Source organism: Strongylocentrotus purpuratus, unplaced genomic scaffold (assembly GCF_000002235.5).
Source record: "Strongylocentrotus purpuratus isolate Spur 01 unplaced genomic scaffold, Spur_5.0 spur5_scaffold_18, whole genome shotgun sequence".
Taxonomy (NCBI): domain Eukaryota; kingdom Metazoa; phylum Echinodermata; class Echinoidea; order Camarodonta; family Strongylocentrotidae; genus Strongylocentrotus; species Strongylocentrotus purpuratus.
The window spans coordinates 22753898-22768829 of NW_022145603.1; the positions used below are offsets into that span (position 1 = coordinate 22753898).

Below are 14932 nucleotides of genomic sequence, written 5' to 3' on the forward strand. Positions count from 1 at the left end.
GATTTTTTTAAAGCAACAGGAGAGTTTTTTAGACTGGAAAGAACATTATAAACTTACACAAATTTGTTGGAAGTCACGCTCCCTCTAAAGCAATGTACATATACATGTCCTTTTTAACCATGTGCCGGACATGTTTTATCCATAGTTTTGAACATTCAGCGACATATCCACTGGACTGACACCTCTACCGGGAGGGAGAGAGAGAGAGGGAAGGAGAGAGAGAGAGAGAGAGAGAGAGAGAGAGAGGGAGAAGGAGAAGTTGACCACAATAAAGACCATAGTGAAAATATCCTGAAATACATACTTTTGTATACATTTTTATTACATGATCCAATGATCTGGCAGTAATAACATTCACCAAAATGTTACTTTTGGATTCTCTTTTGAATTGTTCAACTGATATACAATCAATTTCCGCACTCATGAATAATGACTAAGATTTTTTAAATATCAATAGTCTCGAATGATAACAATTTGTAATACATCATGATTACAGAAAGTTCTAAGAACATTACATACAAAATACCATGAAAATAATGATATGCAGCAGGATATACAAGTGCTAATCTCCTTTACACAAAATTATATTAAGTTTTGAAAAAGTGTCTAAACAAAATCTGAACCTGCAGACTGACTACATATTTGTATTGAGCAAATGCAGTTTCTTTAAATCATTTTCTTACAAAACAATCCCAAAAATAGAGAGAATCAATAGTAAGGTATAGATGACCAATAGGCACCACAAGGCTAAATAATTTGATTACATTTTAAATTTAATTTAACAAAAATATCCTGTGATATAAAGAAATTACAAAATACTATCTTTTTTCCTACATAAATGGGCAAAATCTTTTTCTGCCTGTTAATCTGTTATCCCTTTAAAAAGGCCACTGCATTAAGCTGGATATATAAATTCAGGGCCCCGTCTTACGAAGAGTCGATATCAATCGCAACTACATGTATGTACATAAGAGATAGGAGACTGCATACTTGTGATTGATTGGAGGACTTGCAATTGATTTAGATCAATAGCAACTTTTTGGTAAGACGGGGCCCTGGTGGAAAGGAATATTTTTTTAGAAAAGACAAAATGATTTATTGCACACTATACTCAACACAATATTTGATAAAATAGGCAAAATATAACAAACGATGGTGTAACATCAAATTCACCTACAGTACATGACATGACAAAGCATTCAATTGTATTCATATGTTTGAAAGCTGTGGTTTTGAGCATTGTATGCCACACGAATGGACACATTTGAACAGCACTTTTCAGTTAAAAGTACACATACAAAACAGGAAATTAACTACGATAGTGCATATAGTACAGATACATAATCATGGGACAACAATTCTGGAGGCGATAATCTTTTTTAGTATAATAATTTTTTAACAAACAAATGTATTTCCTTTATAGAAAAGTTCTCTTATTTATGTAGTTACCGCCAAAATCTAATCATGAACCTGAAGACATATCTATTAATGCCACCAGTTAGCTATACAAGAATGGAAGACAAATTTATCGGCCAAGAATGGGCCTGCACATGTATAGTTGGGCCCAAACGTAAATAATACCCTTGAAAGAAAAACATGTTACTCATATTTTCACAACTGCACTCATTCCTATAAGAAGTCACATATATGTCTCAGACTGATTAGGGATATACAGTGGAACCTCATTTTAAAGAGCTCCGGTATAACGAGGTATCTGGTAATTATTTTATATGTATTTATTCATTTACATGTACATGCATGTATGCACCTTCAAATGTCCAAAAATGAATTTTATGTATTTCTTACATGACAATAAATGATCTTGATTCTTGAACAAGGTGATTTTGCTGGTCCGAGCTCTTTACATTCTTTTGTTTTTTTACCCTGATGTCAACATATTCCTTAGGGTCCAAAGGATCTTGTTATAACGGAGGTTCCACTGTATAAACTATAAACATTGAACAGAGACCAAACTTATCCATCTTCATGAAGTGGAAATTTGGCAAGAATGAGTGAACTTGTGATTATGTACATTCAGTGCTCCATACATGTACCAACTTTTTGGAAGGATGTCTGGATTGAACCTTATACAGTCTGTTTGCATGTGATGTATGCATGTAGTATCAATACTTCCAGTCTGAAAAGTCTGAGACCAATTGGGGTTCAGATTTACAGCATTCATCACCATTAGTTTTTTTTTTTACCCGACTGCTAAGAAAACATGTGTATGCATCAATTGTAAGTAAGCAACCAGAGGACTAACGGCTCTAAGCCCTCTTTGAGGGACTTGGTTATGAGGAATTTAAATGCTTTACCAAATTAGGGCATGAGCGCACTGAAATTGTTCTACCACTGAGCCATCGCGCTTCCCCTATGACATCATCATCAAACCAACCATCTTCTGAAGGCACGAGTCTGTAGGGCGTGGTAGAATCGCGATTCAACAGTAGTTCTCTGAGCTCTTGGAAGAACTCCGGTAGATGCTGATCCAGCAGCATTTCCAGGTTCCTTAAACGCCACTTGGGAAGAAGTACTATTATTTAGGCCAGTGGATAGGTCCTCAATTAGAACTTGTAGTTTGTCAACATAAGATTTATTTTCTGCCCCATAGACCATCTTGCTCCAACTGATGACACTTTCAGAGTCATCAAGGTTCTTGCGGTTTTCATCATCTACATGACCCTCTTGGTTATTCATCTCATCGATGAGATCGAAGAGGTCCTCATCGTTCACGACATCGCTATCATAGTCAATGCTGAGGTCATCGTAGAGCATGCAGGAATCATTATCACTCCCCTCGTCGTCTTCCTCATCAGAAACATCCTCCTCGTCATCATGACCTTGATCATCATCCGCATATGGCATGTACTCTTTGATCCCGAAGTATCTATCCTCCGAGTGCTCTTCAATCTTTTCCTCCATGTCTTCCTTGCATCCATCCGCTCCTGTCTTCTCTCCTTCATCACCTTCCTTCACTTCTTCTATCAGTCCAGTCTTCTCTCCATCCTTCTCTCCTTCCTTTCCTCCATCTATCTGTCCATCCTTTCCTACCTTCCCACTCCCTCTCTCATCTGCCTTCTCATCCCCCTTCTCCTCTTCCTTATTATCCACCTGCTTATCCGCAGGAGGATGCAGCCTTGCATACCTTGCGTTCACGGGGAACTGAAAGTCACCGATTCTTCCGCCCGCTATCGACTTTTCAACATCCCTCCCAAATTCTTCCATGTCCGTGGATGAGACCACGCCGCACAGGGGATCCTCCAAGTTCGGGTTGTAAATCAAGAACAGCAAGCCCTGGACGATATCCTGCATGCTGCTGTCTGACGTCCACATGTCAGGGTCAAAGAGATTGAGGCATATTTCGCCATCGGGATCTTGCATGGTGTCGATGTTGGGATGGTAGATGGCCGTCTTACAGTAGAATCTTGGGAGATCATCACAGGATTCCATCACAATCTGGGAAGAATAAAAAAACAATTCCTAGATTTGCAATGTCTTGGTAAGGTTTATGAAATCATCCATAAATTTCAGTAAAATGGTTTAACGGTAAGCAAATGACACTGCATTATCCATCTATGCAGTTATATATTCATAAATTATTCTGACAAAAAAGGGCGTCAACCCATGTCATTCAACAGACATAACTTGAGGCTCTCAATCGATATCCTACAACATTTTAATCATTTTCTTTCTTCATATATATCACATCGAGTCTGAGAGTCGGTGAGTAGTACAAATTGTCTACACAAAGTCCTTATAAGAAAGGGCTAAACACCACTAGTAGTTATTCTCTTAGCTTAGGTTATCATTATTTTAATGAGCATTTTACTTTTCCCACCAAAATTTCCTTGTTAGGATATAAATAATATAGATAGTTTATACAGGTTTAGGTAAATGATGTTGGTTAATATTTCACATTAAATGGCAGTGGTCTGAATTATGATTTAATCTAATATGATCAAAACTTCTGTACTCTCAGCTCTAGCTCAGTACCCTGTGCTGTGCTGTGCATGTGCAACATTTAAGACATTGATCCCCCGTCGCTCAGAGACTGTGGAATGGAGTCGGGCTAACTCGGATCAGGGGACAACTCGGCCCAGATGCAAAAACGGTCATTTTTTGCATGTTTAGGTTTAGGGTTAGGTTTAGGGTTAGGGTTAGGGTTAGGGTTAGGGTTAGAGTTAGGGTTAGAGTTAGGGTAAAATGACAAAAAATGTCCGTTTTTGTAGCTCGGCCGAGTTGTCCCCTGGTCCGAGTTAGCCCGGACCCTGTGGAACATAACCAACTCTGAACTTCTGAAGAAGTGAAAGAATTAAGATCAGCCTCTCCTTATAATCAAGATGATGATGATTAATAAACTTACCTCAAAAACAAACTCCCCTTCCCTAAAGAATCCATCATTTGGTGAGATGGTGACTTCAAAGGTCCCAACATTTTCGTCATCCCACTTAGTGACGGCAGCCTGGCCGTCAGAGAAGCTCTTGATGTTCTTCATCAAGTCATGAAAGTCTCTGGCAATGGTCCTTTCAGTCGCCATGTTGATTTGATCTTCAATTTAACTAACTCCAAGTTCAACAAGAAATGATTAAGTGGTAATTGCTTGATGTCACAATTATGTCATCAGAGAAAAATCTTGATGTCCAATTCAGACTGGAATTCACAATATAATCTGGAGATGCAGAAAAGAGCCTGGATGGATAATTAATTATGTCTGTGACTTTCAATCTCACTGTTGATATTGACTAGACTAATGCATTCAGCTACGAACTCAGCTCTCCAATGTTTCATTTCGCTTCAAATCAATACATATGATATATGATTATGATATATCTACCACTGGTATATCGGCATCGCTCTCTCTAACTGTGTTCTGTAGACTGTAGATCTACTGCACACAACATGACTGATTGTGATGGTGATCTATTCAAGTCCAATTGCACAATTAACAGTAGCCTGCGCCTGCCCCATAACTTTAGATGAAATTTTCAAATGATTGTTAATTTCTGACAGGCGACTATATATACCGGTACATAAAACTTGCAGAAATCCCGAGCCGAGCAAGAATGCGATTTCGACGTATTGCACCACCTTTGACCAAGACACGTAATAACACAAAAGTCCTTAATGATTGTGTACAGTTTGGCTGTGGCCAGGCACATACGTACATGTACTGGCCGTGGGTGCATGCATTGCAATAGTGCAGCAAGTATGCGGTTTACGTGTTTACTTCCGTGTTTATTTTCAATCGATTGCATCACACGCGCTGCCGGAATATTTATAAGCATTACGTATTTTGTATAGTCCTAGAATACAGACTCTATACTTTTAAAAGATTATTTTGGTGGGGAGGGTACCACGATTTATTCAGCATGACTGTAGTCTGTAGATAAATTACATGGATTTCCATAGACAACATATCTTGCTTTTAGACATCTCTTTCAAAAACATTAAAAAATGGAGCACTTAAATCAGGCAAATGTAGAAGACAGAGTTAGAGGTTATATTTCAACCCCTTCAACCCTAGTACAATGCCCATGAAATCACATTTACATAGGAAGTTACATTTCTTGTTACAGAGAAACTACTCAATTTAGAACCCAGCTTTGAAATAACATGTATCAACGTTTTACCGCTAACGAATATCAACACACATTTTAAATAAACGCATGGATCGTGTTTTAATGTCTGAATGTATAGACTAGGAAATGAATATTCATTATATTATTCAAAGCAGCTCTTCTAATGTTCTCCTATGTAACAGTTTCCCCCTCTTTTGTCAGAAAGTTCACTAAGACAATAAGTTTCTAATCAAAATGTATATACTTTCTCTGACAATAAGTAATTAATTTTATTTTGTACTTACAAAAATTAAATTAAATGATGGTAATGCGGCAATATTTGCAAAATAATTACATGTTTTGTAGAAATAGTAACCGGTTTAAGAGCAATCATCTTAAATTTATATATATTTCATAAATTGCATGTTGAATTAAGATCATACTTTTAGGGATCATTTCTATAGTATGTATCGTTCTCTTACGACACACTAGTGTCCCCACACCTAACCACGATGAAGAGTCGTAGCGTTTCCCTCTGAGCGCGAAGCGGACTTCGAGTGTTATCTTCTCGATAACTCGCTCGTTGTCATTGATGACCGTTCCTCTTCTTCCTTTGCGAGGAAGAGGAGGAGGGAAACGCATTCTGAGTGGTTAGTTTTTTATTGAACATGAAAAGTAAGGTACGAAACGTAAAGCTACCAACTAACTTGTACTCACAAGCAAGGAAGATCTAAGTAAACTTGATTACCTGACGAGCAAGACAGAAAATTGAACTTTTAAAGTCAAACCACAATGGGAACTTCAATTCTACGCCATAATTGTGATTTTAATTTTTACTCGTATACTAATAATATTTAAGATTTTAGTATAAGGCGCCAAATCCACTTGTCAGTCAAACGCTCAAGGCGCAGCTTGTGCAAAAGATGATATACATGATAAATATATACAAAGGTGCAATAGGAAAGGTACAGACATGAAAGGTAATGGTAATCAATTATAAGCTAAATTAAACAGATATAGGACTAGATGACTGGCATTTGACTAGCTCCTACTAGGAGCTAGCTATGGATTTGTTTTAAAAACCAGACTATTACAAATTTTACGATATGTTTGTGATTTGTGAGGTTTTTCCATTCATCACTAATCAGTATTAATTAGGCCTATATATAGCAGGGATATTGAACTCACATATCCCTGTTTATAGTAATAATCTAATCGGCCAATTTATATTTATACACATATTATTTAGATATATATATATAAACCTATTTGTTTTTCTTTTTGTTAATTTGTTTCCTTTTAATTTTATTTGACTAATACTAGCTCTAAACTTAGGCATGCTTGCTTGCTTGAGCATGAGGTTGAGCTTACACTGTAACTCCTTGATCCCGTCAAACTCTGACATGCCGCTGGAATTATAACATAAACAAAATACTGTTTGTTCGAACAGAGACTCATGTCCAAAACAAACAAAATCATGAACGATCAAAGTCACCCTCTCAACACCCAGTATTCTTTCAACCGTTCTGGAATTCGATTAAACGTCCCACGCACAAACCGAGCACGATTCCGCCAATCCTTCGTACCAAACTCTATCCACATGTTCAACCAATTCGTTAAGAGATAATAATAATAATAATAATAATAATAATAATAATAATAATAATAATATTATTAATAATAATAACAATAGCAATAATGATCATAATTATTTGAATTTATAAACTGTTATCATAAAGCTATTTCAAAGATATTTCTAATCATCTAATCAAGTTTAACAATTTTGGATGGCTTAAACAATTTTGTATTATTTATGTGAAATATGACGAGATCTTTTCTGTTCTGAAATTGTTTGCTTAATTGTTCATATGTTCATATTATTGTACTCTGTTTCTCGTATTATTGTATTGCTGGTGGAAAGCATATTTCCACATTGTAGACGAATAAACTCAAATCAATCAATCAATCAATCAATTAAACCAACTAGTACCAACACCTAGCTTTGCGATCACAAATGTGATCGATAGCAGGCAAACAAAGCTATTCTTTGACTTGGTGATTATTTTTGTCTGGATATTTATAGTAAGTTTGCCAATTAGAATAGATTTAGCTTGATAAATTAAGGGTACTGTACTCTTATTATTAATCTAAGCACTCCGTTTTAATGGCTTTGAGGCGTAAATAAGCGTTTGTGTGGGCCGAAACCAAGGTTTGAGCGCTAAAGCTAAAGTTAACACGAATTGCAAGGTGTGGGACCGCAGTGAGTGTTCTTCTTCTTGCCTCTGCTTCTTCTTCTTGCCTCTGCTTCTTCGTCTTCTACTATTCTAGTAATGCAAATGTTATTAGATCAGTTACTATTTTTAGTAGACTAAGTTCTTTTTTTATTATTTAGAGGATAATGCTGCATTTTTATCATTAAGACATTATTTTATATAAATGAACAGCTTGGAATAGACAAAAATGGCCGCCAGCAGAGATGACGAATATGAATGGAGGGAAGACTCGGATGAGGAAGAAGAGACCAAGCCCCCAGCTCCACCGGCCAAGATGGCGCATCTAGATGACCTCTATCTCTCATCCAGCGACGTTTCTTCTTCAGATGATGATGGAGATGGGATTGCTGCAAGGTCTCCTGGTCTTGATGATTCCAAAGATATCGGTCAGTCGGTCCTCATTTTGTCCCACATTTAGCACCAAAATCATTGAAACCTGTATATAAACACCATTCAAGCCCAAGGCCATATTTTTCAACAGATGGCCGTTGGTCTCTACATGTTACTACATTTAGTCGTAAAACCTCAGTTCACTTCAGTTCAGTTCATTTGATTTTTGCTCATCACCCACTTCAGCCAAAGACTGTTCTTCCGCAGCGTGCAGGTCCGTGCACAATAAAAATAGATGTACATGTACAATTATAAGCTAACAAACATACAAATATTGAGCTAACAAACAAATTGAATGAATGTTGTTTACACAAGTATATATTATTGCATGCGATTGGCTAAGTAGCTTCTAAACCACTGTAATGACAATAGGTTCAACTTCAAGCCAATAAGTCGTAGCTTACCGGTATTCTAAAGTACATTAACACCATTCAAGGCCATATTTGTTGACAGATGGTCTTTACATGTCACTACATTAAGCACCATAATCATAAAATACAGTGAAACCTGGATACAAACACCATTCAAATGATTCAAGACCATTTTTGTCAACAGATTGTCTTTACATAATGGTACTACATTTAACACCAACGTCATAAAATGCATTGATTTGAAACCTGTATATAAATACCATTCAAGGCTGTATTTGTCAACAGATGGTCTTTACATGTTAAATTAACAGGTATTTCATGGGGCTACTCCAACATATATTCTGGCGGTAATTTGCTTTTGGCTTTATTTCATCAAAGATAAATGGTAATAGCTGTACAATTTCCTACTTGGGATTTATACTTAGGATTAGGAATATCAGTCTTATTTGTGCATATATCTTGTTCATTTGTGCTTTACTAATGGGTAATCATTACTAATGACCCTTTTTCCCCCTTGCAGGAGAGCAAGACGAAGAGGATGATGAGCCACCAGTGAAGTGTTCCAAGACAGAGGAGGACGAGGATGACCTCTCCATCTTGTCCTCCCCGCCCCTCACTCCCCCGCCCCTCTCTCCTACCAGTAGCTTGTCACCGGGCGTGGTCTCCCAGGAGAACACTACTAGCCCCTCCACACCAAAAACTCAGGAAGAACAGGTGAGAAGGGTTACTCTCCGAATATATTTTCTGTCGTATCAGCACCCAGTTTTATAAAACTTGCTAAATTTCTATGACAAATTTGCTCTCGGCCAATCAAATGCCACAATTTCAGTAGCTTGTAACAGATATTGTAACTGGTTATTGATAATAAGCTTTATGAAATAGGGCCCAGAACTCATGATTAGTTTCAACTTTAATCCTATCTGATTTCTGAAAATTTGGTCTTCGCTAATCAAATGCCATGATTTCAGTAGCTTATAAAAGCTATTGTAACTTGTTATCGATAACAAGATTTATGAAATAGGGCCCAGAACTTATGATTGGTTTCAACTTTAATCCTATCTGATTTCTGAAAATTTGGTCTTGGCCAATCAAATGCCAGGATTTTAGTAGCTTATATAAGATATTGAAAACAAGTTTTATGAAACAGGCCCCAGAACTCATGATTAGTTTCAACTTACTTTCAGGAAACCTTGGATGATGACAGTGAAAAGGAAGATGACAGTGGAAAGGAAGAAGAAGAAGAGGATGAAAAGGAGAGAGAAGAAACACCCAAAACAAGAGCGAAAGAGGAAGAAGACGAGGATAGAGATGAAGAGTCGGGGGGCGTACAGCTGCCCCTCTTCAGCGGGATAGGGGGTAGCCTGGAGGACTCAATCAGCAGGCCTAGACTCCATGAGGAGGCAGGGCCATCGTCAAGGCAACGGAGTGAGCGTGAAGATGTCGCAGGGAGCAGTGCCGGTAAGTAATGACACTGTGTGGTCGTAAAGAATAGCGTGCTTTCGCAAAGATGACGGAAGGCAAAGACGACGGTAACACGAGCGAAAAAACAATCTGCGCATGCGCAAACCAGAATCTTTTCCGTCCTGTTGATTTTCACAACCGTACGCGGCCATTATAGCGTTCGTTCCCTAAACACGACGGAAGACTTTTATCCCGGTAATTCTCCCGTCGTGTTTGCAAAAGCGCTCTAATGATTCTATTAAGCCAGAATCTTGTGCAGCATGAAGCTTTTGCAAATTGTCATGGTTAACTCTTTTTTAGTGTGTGTCCATAAACTTCTTTGAATAACATAATGGTTGGCTTACAGTATGCAGTTTCGTCATGGCAACAGGATGAGGGTTAAGAGTCTGTGCAAGGAGTAGCACTTATGATATGTAAGTGTTAAAGGGGGTGCAGCATGGCAAATTTAACGCCATCTATAACTTATTTTAGACAACTGCACGTAAACGAATGGACTTGATTAACGGTCAGTATGCGCTAGCTTTTGCGAAACAGACCAAAGTTCTCATGTTTCGTTTTTCGTATATGTTGCACGCACATGAATACTGCGGTTGTGTCGTCCGTAGTCGTATTAATCCCAGATTGACCCCGATTCAGGCCACGGGAAAGACACATACCGGTAGTCTCATCATGCTACACCCCCTTTAATTTTCGCTGTTTTTTGGTGACAAGAAACTCTAGCAAATCGCAACATTTAGGGCTATGATTCTTCCAGCAGTTTTTATCCTTTTGAGTACAAGGGTGATATTCTTCAGGCTTTTCCCAGGGCAGGGGTTCACGAAACCATCTTAAGTACAAGTTCAATGACAACTCATTGAAATGTGCACATTAAATTTAACACAAACTTCAATGGGATGTCACCGAACTTGTACTTATGCTGGTTTTGTGAAACGATGCCCTGATATCTTTGTATGTCATCTTGTTGGTTCTGTATTTTAGGGGGCTTTTTTTTCAGGCCTACTGTTGAAAAGAATGTATGAGGCTTCAACATGTCTTGGTTTCTTGTCTAATTGAGTAATACCAATTCTTAACCATGTGAATAGTATTTTAAGAGGAAAACAGGAATTCCCTTGAGTGTTTGGAGCCCACAGATGTGGATGGCAAAATTTCAATTAAATTGTATCATAATGTGAAAGAGGGTGTTATTTAAGACACACTTCTGCAAGGGTTTTCAAAATAAATGTATTTGAAGTTGAATGTTGATGAAAGAATACAAAATTTAGGTTTTTTGCGTACAACAGAAAACCCAAATTATGTATTCTTTGATCAATATTCAGTCTTCAAACACATTTTTAAATTGTTTGATTTATCTATTTTTCTTTCTTTCTTTCTTTCTTTCTTTATTTTTATTTTATTTTTATTTTTTTATTAATTTTTCTTTTCTTTTTTATTTATTTATTTATTTATTTATTATTATTATTTTTTTTTTTGGGGGGGGGGGGGGTGAATCTTTGCAGAAGTGCGTCTAAAATGACATCCTTTATAAAATTATGATACAATTTAAATGAAATTTTGCCATCAAATCTGTATTCCACTTTAAAAAATAAATCAAAAAATCAACAAAAAAAGTTTAAAACCCCCCCCCCCCCCAAAAAAAAAAAAAAAATCATCCTGTTACTACAGAAGCTAGCCAAGGAGAAATTGTTAGGGATACAGGAAACATTATACATGTTCCAATACCATTCATACACTTGCTTGATGCTCACATGATATCTATATGCAATTAATTATTAGCCAAGTACTCTGTATTCCACTTTAATAAATAAATAAATAAATACCGGTAAATAAAAATAAATTAAAAAAATTATTAAAAAAATTAAAAAAAAAAAAAAAAAACAAAACAAAAACAAAAAAAAAAAAAAAAAAAAAATCCATTTTGTGATCCTGTTACTACAGAAGCTAGCCAAGGTGAATCAAGCAGCGCTGCTAGGGATACAGGACAGACGGAGAGAGACACTCCGGGAGGTTCCAAGGGACCTACGGAGCAGGCTCCATCGGCTCCAGTCGACCCAGCCAGGGAGGCCTACCGGAAGAGATTGAGACAGGATGCAGAGGAGAGACAAAAAATGCAGTAAGTTATTAATAGTTTAGGCCACCACCCACCTTAAAGGGATTGGGGAACTTTGTCTCAGATTCTGAAACAAAATTAAGCTCCTGCTGCAATGATAATTATGAACCTTTGGGTCAGTCAGGAACCCCATGACTTTTACAAGCTGATCGCCTGTCTGATTATCAATATATTTATGATTGGAATTCAAAATTTCATTTTTCGTTTTCCTATCGGTTTTTCTATTGGGGAAAATGAGTACAGTATGGTAAAACCGGTCACTCAAAGATTTGTACTTCTTTGAGGCACTTCATGATCATTTTGAAGCGCAAATTTTATAGGGCTTCAATATTACACCATATCACAGACACTAATAACATGTAGGACCTTGCATCTCAGATTTGATATTGTTAAACGATGCCTTTAAGCCTTGTATCGTCTCCAGTACAATGCGGTGAACCACTTTAAAAAAGGGGCTGCGGCCAAAGAAATTGTAGAGGTGTTGTTGTCTAGTGGATACGTCACTGTGGATCACAATCATCACATCACACAGCATTTGTGTCTTTTGGCAAGACATCAATCTACATTTGCCACACTCCACCTAGGTGAGGTAAATGGGTTCCCCGGTAGGAAGAAATTCCTTGCATGCTTGAGCGCCTTTTCATGGAAGCTCCGTTAAAGCCGGTGTAACAATAATTTTGCAGGGCCCTCAGCGAGAAACAGTATTAATACTGATGAGGCTACCCTAGGTGAAGAAGACATACTATCACTTTGATTGTTATTATTATTACATGAACTCAGTTTGCCTCATATTTGTGTATTTTAAAACTCACAGATAAACCAGTTCAGTAGTTTTAGGGGCCTGTGTTGTTCGCAACAACTTGTTTTACCTCTTCACTTACAGGAAGGCAATATAGATTTACTTACTTTTTTGTGGCAGTTGACCACACCATCTGGAAATTTCCACAAAGAATAGAAAGGAAGTATTATTTTATCTGCTTCTACCCCCATATTTGGCTACCGTCTTTGTTTTTTTTCTCTTCAGAATTCTTGTCTCAGCCTTCTCAGAGGAACAGCTCAACCGATACGAGATGTTCCGGCGATCTTCGTTCCCGAAAGCTGCCATCAAACGCTTCATGCAGTCAATTACCGGGAGCTCCGTGTCGCAGAACGTCGTCATAGCGATGTCAGGGATAGCCAAGGTTTACGTCGGAGAGATTGTTGAGCATGCTCTGGACGTCATGGAGCAATGGGGTGATGTACCCCCTCTACAGCCCAAACATATACGGGAAGCTGTAAGGAGAATGTCAAGCGAGGGAGGCACAGCGCATTACAAGAGGACTCGAGCCTTGTTTAGTTGATTACTGCTTTTGGAGCTTTATAACAATGCAGTAAAAGGGATGTACCCCCTCTACAGCCCAAAAATATACAGGAAGCTGTAAGGAGAATGCCAATTGAGGGCCACAGCGCATTACAAGAGGACTCGAGCCTTGTTTGGTTGATGACTAATGTTGGAGGTCTATGACACTGCAGCAACCCTCACTTGAACCCTTGGATATCTTGGAAGCTGTTAGGAGAATGTCCAGAGGACTTGGGCTGTCTTCGGTCGATAGCTATTGCGAAAGAGCTACCAAATATTGCAACATCTTGTAGCAGTTCGGGATGTACCCCCTCTACAGCCCAAACACATGCAGGAAACTGTAAAAAGAATGCGAGGACACACGGCACATTTCAAGAGGACTTTAGGTGTGTTTACATCAAGACCAAGTTGAAGATAATGCATGGAGCCATACAAATCATGACATTGTAATTATGACATCATGGAACAGTTAAAGGAGTAATTCACGCTCCATCCTAAGACTTGTGAGGAGAAATTAAGCCCATTTCCAGAGCATTCAAGATTCAATTACAGGTACATGTATACACATGCATTATGTACAAGGTAGGGGGGGGGGGAGAGAGTAATTAATTTTTAGAAATGTTATTAAAACATTGATTGTATGGTAATAAAATATGTATGAAATCTGATATTCAAGGCCTTATGTTTGATGACAATACATGTACTTGATTTTTATTACAGATCTGGTTTTCTTTACAGATTTATACTCTAAGAGTCTCTGATGATTATTCATCTAAATAAAATAGATGAAGAAATGTCATCAAGGAAAAAAATTGGTAAATTTCCTACCATACCATAGATTATTATTTTTTTGTTAACAATCTCCTCTATGCAATGAAACATGTGAATCCCACATTACTATCTGATGTGCAAGACCCTTTTTATGCCTCCGTTACGAAGTAGCCGGAGGCATTATGTTTTCGGGTTGTCCGTCCGTCCGTCCGTCCGTCCGTCCGTCCGTCCGTACGTCTGTACGTACGTCTGTACGTACGTCCCGTTCTCGTGATCACGTTATCTGAAGAACGGATCAATGGATTCCTACCAAACTTTGGTCATATATGTATCTAGCAAAGTCGATGAACTGATTAGATTTTGGGGTCACGAGGTCAAAGGTCAAAGGTCACAGGGCTCATTATGTATGCAAAAACAGCTCGTGATCGCGTTATCTGACGAACCGATGGATGGATTCCTGCCAAACTTTGGTCATGTATGTATCTTGTAGAGTCGATGAACTGATTAGATTTTGGGGTCACGAGGTCAAAGGTCAAAGGTCACAGGGCTCATTATGTATGCAAAACGGCTCGTGATCGCGTTATCTGAAGAACCGATAGATGGATTCCTGCCAAACTTTGGTCATGTATGTATCTTGCAGAGCCAATGAACTGATTAGATTT

At 37.9% G+C, this 14932-nt stretch overlaps 2 protein-coding genes and 1 non-coding gene across 4 annotated transcripts; 2 read left to right on the plus strand and 1 right to left on the minus strand.

Annotated features, from left to right (window-relative positions):
- Positions 1-297: 297 nt before the first annotated feature.
- Positions 298-5168, minus strand: LOC100890790. The gene is made up of 2 exons (XM_003731370.3): positions 4364-5168; positions 298-3456 (listed from the first exon to the last, which is right to left on the minus strand). The coding sequence occupies exons 1-2, from the start codon at positions 4535-4537 to the stop codon at positions 2386-2388; spliced, it is 1245 nt and encodes a 414-aa protein (XP_003731418.2). The 5' UTR covers positions 4538-5168; the 3' UTR covers positions 298-2385.
- Positions 5169-5991: 823 nt separating this feature from the next.
- On the plus strand, positions 5992-6210 carry LOC115925748. Its single transcript, XR_004064840.1, has one exon. It is a non-coding gene; the product is annotated as a small nucleolar RNA U3 (small nucleolar RNA).
- A 1372-nt stretch (positions 6211-7582) lies between these two features.
- LOC584892 (transcription initiation factor TFIID subunit 11) lies at positions 7583-14088 on the plus strand. Of its 2 annotated transcripts, none has more exons than XM_011676680.2 (6): positions 7583-7640; positions 8003-8217; positions 9113-9306; positions 9777-10050; positions 11989-12163; positions 13185-14088. In XM_011676680.2, the coding sequence occupies exons 2-6, from the start codon at positions 8019-8021 to the stop codon at positions 13498-13500; spliced, it is 1158 nt and encodes a 385-aa protein (XP_011674982.1). In that variant the 5' UTR covers positions 7583-7640; positions 8003-8018; the 3' UTR covers positions 13501-14088. The 2 variants fall into 2 exon arrangements, with proteins under 2 accessions (XP_011674982.1, XP_030845347.1); XM_030989487.1 differs by having other exon boundaries at positions 9116-9306.
- The last annotated feature ends 844 nt before the right edge of the window (positions 14089-14932 follow it).